At 44.7% G+C, this 11,219-nt stretch overlaps 1 protein-coding gene across 1 annotated transcript in view; it reads left to right on the top strand.

Annotated features, from left to right (window-relative positions):
• The window catches only part of LOC128270495 (uncharacterized), a 5,762-nt gene extending 2,041 nt beyond the window's left edge, over window positions 1-3,721 (top strand). The window contains exons 2-3 of the mRNA XM_053007901.1: window positions 2,831-2,960; window positions 3,543-3,721. Coding sequence (XP_052863861.1) covers window positions 2,831-2,960; window positions 3,543-3,721 — 309 coding nt within the window. The remainder of the gene's footprint in view (window positions 1-2,830; window positions 2,961-3,542) is intronic.
• The last annotated feature ends 7,498 nt before the right edge of the window (window positions 3,722-11,219 follow it).

Raw genomic sequence — 11,219 nt, 5'->3', positions numbered from 1 at the left:
TTCTCTCGCCTGAGTTCGCCTTTATCCTGGAATTATTCCCTCCTTAACTCTCCCCTCCCTCGAGTATCCGCGGTGAAGGACCTCGGCGTATGCCTCGATTACGCATTAACGTTTACGCCACAGATCGAGGCCACTGTGGCTAAGGCCAATAAGACCCTCGGCTTCATCTCTCGCATATCCCCTGACATTCGCGATCCTTGGTGCCTGAGGGCTCTTTTCTGCTGCTGGGTCCGCCCTATCCTCGAGTATGCCTGTGTTGTCTGGTCCCCCTCGTCGCCCTCCTCCATGGACAGGCTTGAGAAGGTACAACGGCGGTTTACCAGGCTCGCCATTCGCAGGCTCCTGGGTACCTCCGCTTCCACCTTGCCCCCTTACGGCACTCGCTGTCGCATGTTGGGGCTACCTACAATAGCGTCCCGCCACTCTTTTGCCCAATCCCTCTTTATCGCCAACCTCCTGCTCCATAATATGGATGCTCCCTCCCTACTTTCCTCACTCCCTTTCTATGCCCCCTCTCGCCGCCTCCGCGACAGACCCCCATTCCTCAGTCCCCCCCGCCAATCTCGCTTCGGATCAGACGAGCCATTCCTGCGGGCGATCGGTTCCTTCAACGCCGCAAGCCACCGGTTCGACTTCCACCTCCCCGTGTCCTCCTTCCGCTCCCGCCTTCGCGCCTCCAACGCCCCTAGTATTTAAGAACTTAGTATGTAAGCTTGAATTTGTTAAGCCACCGGCGACCAATTTAATAAACGAAATGAAATGAAATGAAATATGTCGAAAACAAACGATTGTCTTTTAACAGCCTTCTAGATTAGATACAGGATACCAAACTTGTTATTGAAAACTACAATTGTATTTAACCTTTCAAGCCACACGCAATGTCTGTCCCTTATTATAATTCACGAGCAGAACCGCTTCTGAAACATGCAGAAAGACGTTGACACCGTGATTCTTACTTAAAGAATGAGCCTCATCATTCTTACTTCGGGACTGATCCTCGTTTATTACATTCTATCGCTTTTTAAACCGATCGTCCGACTTATCCTTCCCGTTCCGTCGTTGCCGTCGCTACCCGTGATCGTGTTGTCCGTTCTTGATGCTGCATCCTGCATCCTGCGTCTTGCGGTTCCTGCGGTTTACCCATCCGTTTATGGTGGGTTTTTCCGGGCGTCGACTGTTATTGCTGCAGTCGTCGCCGATCGTCTCGCTGCGTTGGGAAATCCCCGCGGTTGATGGTGTGTCCCTTGGTGCCGGTTGTCCTTCTGTGTTGTGATCGATCACGTATGCTGCTTCAGGTAACCGCTGGGTAGGGCTTCTACGTTGGTAGCGTTGGGCCAATTATTATTGGCCGTTGTTGTTATGAATGGGTGTGGTATGGAAGAACAGTTTCACATTTGTTCTTTGTTGATTGTCCATTGAGGTATTGAGGTAGGCACCGCAACCACCCTACCTGCGGAAATGTGAACGTTCTACGGTAGGTAACAACCGAAATATATATAAATGTAACGTGCCGAGCATTGGCACCAGTCAGAAGTGTTTGAGATAAGTAGAGAAAATGTTGGACATTCTTCAGTTCCCTCCGGAGGTGCGCAAATTGAAGTAAAAACACTGAAACAGAGAAGTACTTAATCAAAGTGGTGTTCTTTTCAATTTATTTGACAGATCATGGAACGCGTGTTTGGCTACTTGCAAGTTTCCGAGCTAAAGACAGCCAAACTCGTATGCACTCGGTGGAACGAGCTGCTTGCCTCTCCAAGGTATTGGAAAAAGACTAAGCTAGTGTTAACGTCTGAATCGTTTAAGAAGTGGAAAACTGAGCTTTTATCAACACGAAAAAGATTTCATCAGATCGAGGTGAATGCCGCGAGGAAACCTAATTTCAAACCAAGCCTTATAGAACCGTTGAATCGGCTGCTTAACTCGAACTGCAACTCGCTTACGTCGCTTTCACTGATAAATTTGTCAATAACAGCGGTCCAACATGCTCTTAGGGCACAAAAACGGCTGACGCATTTAAAACTTGGTGTTTATCCTTACGTTGTAAAGAAAAGATATTATCCATTGTATCACATACCATCGCAGCTCTTCGATGGTTTGACGGCATTGAGCCATCTGGAGATAGAAGTTCTCGACGCATCCCACGTCAGTGTTGTGCACAGTCTGGCCACGCAATTGACACACCTATCAGTTACTGTTTACCGCAAGGATACGCTCATGGGTTGTTTGAACGCCAACTTTGGCACATTATCGTCACTTGCGGTGCTAGATAACTGTCCGTCACGGCTTGAGTCGATATACGAGGAGGAATTGTATGGCAGTCTTTGGAGTATGCTAGGGCAACTATCAACGCTTCGAATTGTGTATCCGGTGCACTTGTACGAGGTGTTAGAAAATATGTTGCGGCACTGTCACAAGTTACAATCTCTGTCACTCGAACATTGCACTATGTCAGTGGGCAGCTTCCGACGCATTAGCAACATAAAAACTTTACAAGTAAGCTGTGAGGTCATCGCAATGGAAAGGTTTTTTTTAACCTAACGTCATTATTTGTCTTTGTAGCATCTTCACCTTAGTATAACCCAGATCATATTTACAACAAGGTGCGTGCTAGATCAAGTAACATTGGAGCTACCCAATTTAGAGCATCTGTACCTATCTACCGAGGATGTTATTTTGCTGGGTAAGGAAACGAAACGTATCAGAAAGTTCGAGGTTGAAGTATTTTGGGGCAGGTATACCGATGAACTTAACCTACAACAGGTACATTGAAACAAACGAGGTATAAATTTAAGGAGATCCTGATTGACTTTACGGTCTTTCGTCTACGCAGCTAACGGATACGCAGCGTCTGGATAATTGTGGCAGGCTTGAGCAGTTGAAAATCAACGGTTTTGACTTCCCAGCGCGATCGTTCGACCTGTTGAAGTCACTGTGCATCGATGAATTGTTCTTCTACCGATGTAAATTGGTAAGAATACCCAAAATTATTAACATTAAATTTACCAGCTCTTTAAATATACCTCTACTAAAATGACACTTTCTATATTTTAATTTCCAGGATGCTTCGTTGTTAGACGTGCTTGCTGCTGGATGTATAACGGTTACGCAGAAAATCATTGTGGAGGAATGTCTGCTTATATTCCACCCGGGCGAGAGCTATGAAGTGCGATCATGGGACGAGCTCAGATTGATTCGCCCCAACATTAGAATTTCTGTTGTTGGAAAGTACTGGTGAAATAATTTAAATTCTTATTAACACTTTCATGATATGTTTTTATTTAGACAAATAAAAAACAAACAATTAAAAAACCATACATATTTTGCACGACGTTTGGTTCACTTCATGTTTTCCGGCTCTGGGCTATCGATGCCGCCATCTCAAACTCTTCTACGAAATCTAGCGGAGCAAAAAAGTTTCGACGGTTAAAGGCTGGACATGAATCGCAAACCACCCCAATGAACTCCACAACATCCTGCGAAACGATCATCAGCCGGTTATTGCCGCGAACAATTATTCGTGATGCACTCGTTGAATTATATAGCGTACCTCATCGAGAACATGGAAAGTAGAAAACCGTGTTCCTACGAATGCAAATATGCAGCTCTTTTTCAGTGTGAGACCAGTGTTGAACACGTGTACCAAATTGGACGGTGTAGGGTCTTAATTTCTGCTAAGCATCGGACTCGCACTTGGATTTCGCGCATAAATTATGCTTCGTGATTCATACACGATCACCATTAATCGAAAATCACCAGGCGTCTCCATTTGTACATAAACGTGGGATGGATCTTTAAAATCGGGTCTCCTGTTTCATGTCGCCAGAGCAAAATGGAAGCATCAGCATGATGAACAATGCCTAGGGGCCAGACGTGCTTGTCAGAAAATTCTTCAGGTTCAGGCAGAAATAATTAAGCAATTAGTAACAAACTGAATCATCTTTGAGGAACATTGATAAAAGAATAACTTATTTTACCCATTTATAGTCACATCGGATTTGTTTTGCTTGTTTGATGTTTTAATAGAAGCTCTGTAAAAGTTATCTATTTAATTGTCAATATTGACCTTAAGTTACACCGATATGGTATGTATTAGCCATTATCAATAAGGTTCAATTCCGTGGTTTGAATTTGTTGTTGCATTAAAACAAGCCTGGTCGTATTTTCATGCTCAACGTGATTCATTAAACTGTGCTCACCGCATGCACGATGGTGATGAGCTCGCTGACAAATGTACGGCTTCACCCGGCACTGGCCACAAAGTAGTGGTGGGTTAAAATAATTCACCCAAAATGTCAGTGAAATGCATTAACACGCACTGCGTGCATCATGCTGCAATGCATAATAAATAACAATATGGCCAGAGCTGGCGGCTGTACGTGTGTTTCAAATTGCTACGCCGGTGCCGGTTGTTGGGCGAGTTTTTGCCAGGAACTGTGTATACATTACGGTTATCCATGGTTGTTTTTGGTTAGCGACGATTTTATGACCGCATAACTACGCGTTTGTAGTGGCAGTAAATATTCTCCGAGTATTGTTGGTTTTGAATTTAATGAAAGTATAATAAATGTCTTTCGTACAATAGGTTGTAGAGAGAAGAAATTTGTTGGAAAATTGTTTGTGAAATCAATAGAAGGAAAGTTTAACTAAGGGATATTACGCTTAGCTAACTACGTTCCTTATAAGCGATTAACACCAATGAGCAATTAAAGCCCACTTTGGCATGCTGTATAGTAATGCTGCCCAGCAACTTCGTTTACATCTGATGCATTCCAGTTGGTATAAATGATCGGTATGAAGCACTTCTGTCCGCTGGTTACCGGCAGTGGACTTGATGCGTTGTGCGTGAGGAACTAGCTCAAATCTCGACCTGCATCGACGACTCCGACTCCGAAAATTCCGGCTCACCATATGGCAGGAAGCCATGGAGTCATGTTCCAATTACGCTAAAAGGGAATCGCGGCTTCGCGCACACATTCGGCCCAGAAGGTGGCCAAAAATTAGAACTCGCTCCTCGGCCGAGCTTTGCACTTGTACCATCAGCATCTCCATTAGCGGAATCGGTCCGCCCGTCGAAGGTTGTGTGCCGGAGGCTGGAGGCTGGAGGCGGTCCCGAAGAGCCCACTAAATAAATCAGCGCCAGTGAAGGAAAATGGGGCCGAGGGTGTTAGCAAAAATGTATTGAGTAAAAAAAAAGCGTAACATGTGAGCAGGCGGAGCAATCATTTTTTCGCCATTTTGCCTTATACTCCGCAACGGGTGCCGCGGTTCGTGTGGCGTGGCGGAACAGAGGCGTCCGGGTTTCGGACGTGGTCAAATAAATCTTATTAATTGGAATCCCTCGTCGCGCCGACTACAAACGGTGAGTACAGCGAAACCTTTACCGAAGGGATGTGCTTTACGTTTTTAATCCCATTTAAAAACGGAACCACCACGAGGCGATGGTTGTGTTGGAAACGTTACCACCGGACACCGCACGGGTACCGACGGAACGGGGACGGATAGGTATTTTCGGGATTGGTGAGACCCGTGCTTCCCAACTCCCGAAGCGCATGGCTTCGCGCAGACACAGCGAACATATTTAATGGTGAGGTTGTGGGAAAATCTAATCACGCCAGGCCGATGGAAGGGATTGGGTTTGCCGCTTTACGAAGGATCGCGTGGACTATGGTGGACCTAACCCCGCGCCAGCGCTTCAAACCGCTGAATGATGTTAGTGGATTCACAATTCGGGCATCGGGAATGCAATGAACCGGACGGAAAATATTGTTACCGGTTTTTTTATGGTTGTGTTCTAGGCGCTGAATAGATGTTGCAGGCAATTGATGCTGCCAGGCTCGTGGCTGTGGCTACACTGCTGACTTTCACGTGAAATGAGTAAAGCTCGAATTCACCTCAAGCGTTAACTCTGGTGTGAATGTATTCGAATAACACGATTTGATAACGATGCTTTTCGTGCTGTTTTACAACTCGTTGTGTTTCTCGTACCAAAAGGCCGTGCTCTACCGTGCTATGGCGTTGGCAATCTCATTCGGCGATGTAGTCAAGAGCTGAGCTAAAAATGAATTTTCTATTCGTTAATTGCCTGTTGATAGTGGAATGTTTTGCAGGAGCGACGAGCGAGGAGTTCCTTCCAATCACCATCGACATTAGCATTGAAGTCCCGCAGAATGATATTTAGGTCACATCTGGGGTCAAGGTTTTTTGTAAAGGATGCCATAAAGTGGTCCTTTTTTCTTAAGCTTTGTCATCGTCAACAGCGTGAACGTTTAACAGGCCATTCTATCGGTAATGTTTAAGGTCCCTACACGTGTAAGGTTTACACACTTAGAGGACCACGTTGCCGCCGACCCCTCTAAATTCAGCCATATTCACCCTCCGGCCTAGGGGTTGGCGAGCCCGTATACTCATGCTTGGATGTTCGGGAAATATGTTGACACTCCGTACGCTAAGAACGTGTTTAGAAGGAGTAGGGGAAGAGAGCCTATGTATCCTGTGGGAGGCGTCGGAATCCTACTCCATTACAGAGCAGAAGAAGTATTTAAATGTTCCATAAAGCATTCTGCTAACCGAAACGGATGGCCTTGGGTTTTGGATCATTTTTGATTGGCTTTGCTTCGATTGCTTTATTTACATGAATTTAGGTTCAAACACATATCATAGTGTGCTTGTCAGCTAAGCGGCGAGAATATCGATCTGCCCGCTTAACTGTCGGAACGACTGCGCTACCGGCCACGGGAGAGCGACCTCGCTTCGAACGCCGCTACCAATACCACCAGGCCGACCGGGTGAAGGTCCTCGCCCGATCGGCCTGCGCGCCAGGAAGCGTGATCGGACAAGAGGACTTGGATTCAACAGCGATCGCGAGAAGCCACGGAATTTTTTAACCGCTTCCGTTCCGAGTAACGTTACCGCTTAATAAAGTGAAAAAGTAACCGAATATAACGCGTTAAAAAACGTGGTGATATAATTTCATTTCGCGAACCCGAAAGAATCCAATAGTGCTTGTTCAAATAAATAAAATAAACCGCAGCTTGAAACATTTAGTTGGTATTCAATGAGTTTGTAGAAGTCAACAGAACGACGGTGTATCACAGTTTCATTTTGTTAGTGTGTTTCTACTAACTAGAAATGTTTATCACTAATAAAGCCATTTCTTTTCGGTAGTCCATTATTAACATCTAGTTTCCTTCGAAGCTTTCGGTGATGTCTTTCCGCCATGTCTACACATTGATGCTTATGTGCTCTGTCACTTGGCCTCTGATGCTGGTGCTCCTTTACGATAATTCCAATCGAGGAGGACGTCTACCATGCGCTATGCTACGGTATTGGAGCCATATTCATGTACTTGCCATTAGATTTTGCATACGAGGAATTGGTGTACGGCAGTTGTGTAACCTGCGATAAGGCGCAACCTTAGTGCACGACAACCTCACAGCGATTGAAACGGCGGACAAACCACGGAGCATAGCAAAGGGCATAATACAAGCATCAAAGATCTTTAAAGCACACTCTTGCACTTTCATCTTCCGAGACATTGATTGTGCGGAATTTTGGTCTCCGACTTCAAGACCGACCGAATTGTTTCGCCCATCATCGGGCACATAACAATCAGCAGCGACAGCGTATTAGTATTAATGCCACTGGTCTGAACTCGGTTCAAACAGGTCGTCTAACTGGTGCCAAATCGACCCTGGTGTGATAGGAGGGCGTAAGATAATCTCGCAGTCATTGAGCTACCAGTTCTGTGGTTCATCGTCAAGCCTGCATTTCAATTTCGCTTCCACATCCTCATCGCGTTGGTGTCATGCTGGCGGTTTAAATAAATATTGGACCATGTGTCTGTGTGTATGTGTGTGTGATATGTACAAATGGGAAGGAAAAATAATTACTGCTTAAAAACCGACGTCTGTAAATAACCATCACTTCGCTCAACCTTCTCGCCGACATCATTAGATATCTTGTGCGGGGGCACGAAGAACTACTTTGCCGCTATCGAAAACGTATCAGTGTCACCATCAAACGGTGGTGTGTTTGATTGGAACCGTGATGTGCTGCAAGATGTCCACCATCGTTCACCGGGTCGGCTGCAGAACCGCTGGAGTGTGGGTTGTGAGACTCAAGTGCAAGGTGATTCTACGTTTTCTAGACGATATGTTTGCTTACCCTGACGAGGTTTTCAGTATGGAGCGAACAACGTCCCGGCCAGACTTTCGCTGAACCGTACAGATGGTTTTCAAGGTTTTCGTCCTTTTTCAGAAATTGTCTCTTTCGCGTCGCACGTTGTGGCCATGGTGACGATGGCTGGTTGATGCTAGCAAATACCGAATGGCTAGGAATGGTGATGTTGGTGATGATGTTAGTTAAATTGCGAAAAACTAAATCACCAACCGGTTACATCGACGGTGGTCAAGTTGCTCTGCCCCAAGCACCATTTTATTCTCTAAATGTTTGAAACGTTTGTAAGGATGTTTGACGTTGTTGGACCGTTTTGGAATCGACATTTGCAATGTGCCCTTTTTCAATAGAAGTGCAAATAAATAAAAGGTTGCGATTATGTCTGGTGGACAGCAAGTGTAAGTCGTTGCCTAAATTCTTGCGTTGGTAACTGTTTCGAAGGAGTTTAATTAGAAATATTGGAAATTTAGTTGAAAATCAATGCAAGTGACTGGCGGTAGCCATGTTTCTAACAGAAATTACAACAAACCAACACGTTTATGGGATTACTGTCAGTGGAATAAAAATGCTACAGTTTCCAATAGAAATCGAAAACTGCACTTCATTTGATCATGCGTTGCGCAACTATGACTGACCGCAACCACAACGAACTGTGTTCATAACGCTGCCATTGATGGAGCACATTACGCCATCAGCTATTGCGGGTTGAAGCGCAATTCACCCCAACAGGACGATTATCTTTGATGTGCCAGTGCAGTATAGGTGGAGCCATCTGAATTGCTACCTTTGCCTTCTTCTTCAAAAGAGTGAACAAATAAGCGCATGATATGGTCAACTACAGCATATTATTATTGGAAGGATATTTAAATAGGATATTTTATTTTTTATTTTCAATCATAAAAATAGTGAGAAAAATATTGAAACAAGAATTTGTTTCATTCTAGTCTTGAATGAAGTCTGAATACCTTTTCTGCTGCTTTTCGATGGTGTGTGATAGTTGAAATTTGCGGCGAAATTAAAATTAAGTGGGCCCGAAACGATCCATTGGTTGTGCCATAATAATCCTACCACTTTCATCGTCTACACGAACGACCATATGAGGCAAAAAGATGGGGATTATCATTTGGCAAATAATGTTAAAAGCTCGATATCGTTAAGGCTTGTAATGAGGCGATAAGCCAGTGACCCAGATGGGTGTTGCGAGTCGTCGTACGATCCGTTGTTCCGAGAATGCAAATGAGCTTACCGAGTTTCGGTTCGGTATGGCCGTTGGGAAACGGAAGCCGGTTTCGAATAATATTTGCGTGTTGTCACAATCGGAATTGTGTTTAATCCACTTTCAATGCATCTATAGGTTCTTCGAATAAAACACAAAGATTATTGCTCCACCAACCATTGCTTCAGGTGGGACCGACAGCAATATCAAGTGACAATGAGAATCTTGTCCTTAAGGAAACCACAGTTTGATGACATTCTACATAATGCGCTTACGTGTTAAACATTGTTTTAGATATGGAAATTATCTACCACCACAGGCTGCAAGTGGTGGAGAAAAGAGAACGAAATTTATGCAGTTCAACAACGAGCGATAGCCTTTCGCTTTCGCAATCTCCAGCGCTCCTTGTGCCGCACAATGTGTTGCATCGTAAATCAAACTGCATCAAATGTCTGCCCGGTGCGAGAGCATGATAAAGTGAAGCACATCGAGATTGATGCTGCTCCGTGCAATGCGATACTTCGACGGCGGGACGCGATACGGCGTCGTGATGTTTGGACAGCGATGAATGTCGGACGGACGCCTAATAGCAGGACGACGGGGATCGCGTTCGTGTGCAGCCGAAAGAATTATTATTTATTCTGTAAGCTTTGCCTTACGATGCGTTCGTACTCGGACCGAGGCGGTTCGTGGGACTGTCCTAGGATTTGCGCAGAAATTAATGGCGTTCATCGTCGGGCGGCGGGCAATAAGATGAGCTGAAAATATGATGGTGTAATGATAGTAGCTCGAGCAGCACGATCCGTCCGAAAGGCCGCAGGCAGGACTGTGTGCACACTTGCGTTGGTTTCGCTATCACTTCTTTTCCATCCGAGCCACGTACACGCAACGCCTGCGGTTATACTGATTCATCTGCTTTTTTCTTTCCCTTAGATTTCAAACACAGGGAGCCCAGACCAGAGCCGCCGGTGTTTGTTGAAGTTTGCAGACCAAAGTTGATGAAATGGGCGAATGAGAAAGGCCATCGCCGGGTACGATCGTTGTGGGTAGCGTAACTTAATTTTGCATTGAACCCAGCTCGTTTGGAAATGTTTTTCATGCAGATTTTTTTCTGACCCCAAGTAAGAAACTCGGAAGCTCGGAGGACCACGGGAAGTACACAACGTGTCCGTCTTCGAGAGATGTTTATTCAGTTTGTTCCACACATTTATTATGTTCTGAAAATTTGGCATCTCTTCCGCACGTTCATTGCCGTTGCCGGAATTTGAATAAACATATTTATGGCCAGAAGTGATTTGGCCTCGGCTAGGCCAGGCTTGGGCTTCGTTGCACGAAGTTCGTTTCGGTGAAAATGATTAAAACCATGGGCCCCCCCCTGCACACGGTTCAGAAGTCTTGTTTTGGCCATTTGTTTTGTTTCCACCATTTTGTCGAGGTTTCGATTAACTTGAAATTTTCTTGTGTTTCGGTAGCAGACTTTTACTTGACTGTAATGTTATTTTTTAACTCAAGACTAAGACTAAAATTAGGTTTTGATGTTGATTGATTGATTCTTGTGGTTATAGAGACTTTGAGCTGCAGTAGCTTAACATTCGTCTTTTTCTACAACTACTTTAATTTAATTTTAAAGCTAATTCAAAACTTAAAACATAAGTACCAGATTTGTCTTGCAGGTACCTGGGCAAAGTTTTGATGTTAGTTAATCAAGAGGGAAATCTCGTGACAAACACCTAGTAGGATGAGGACTCCGACTTTAGTTCTATTGAACCAGTATAGACTGAATGGCTTTAACCACTAAAATCACTAACCAGAATGCGTTCCAACTCAT

This window comes from Anopheles cruzii, chromosome 3 (genome assembly GCF_943734635.1).
Source record: "Anopheles cruzii chromosome 3, idAnoCruzAS_RS32_06, whole genome shotgun sequence".
NCBI classification, from domain to species: Eukaryota; Metazoa; Arthropoda; class Insecta; order Diptera; family Culicidae; genus Anopheles; species Anopheles cruzii.
This window is presented reverse-complemented; position numbering and strand designations above follow the sequence as displayed.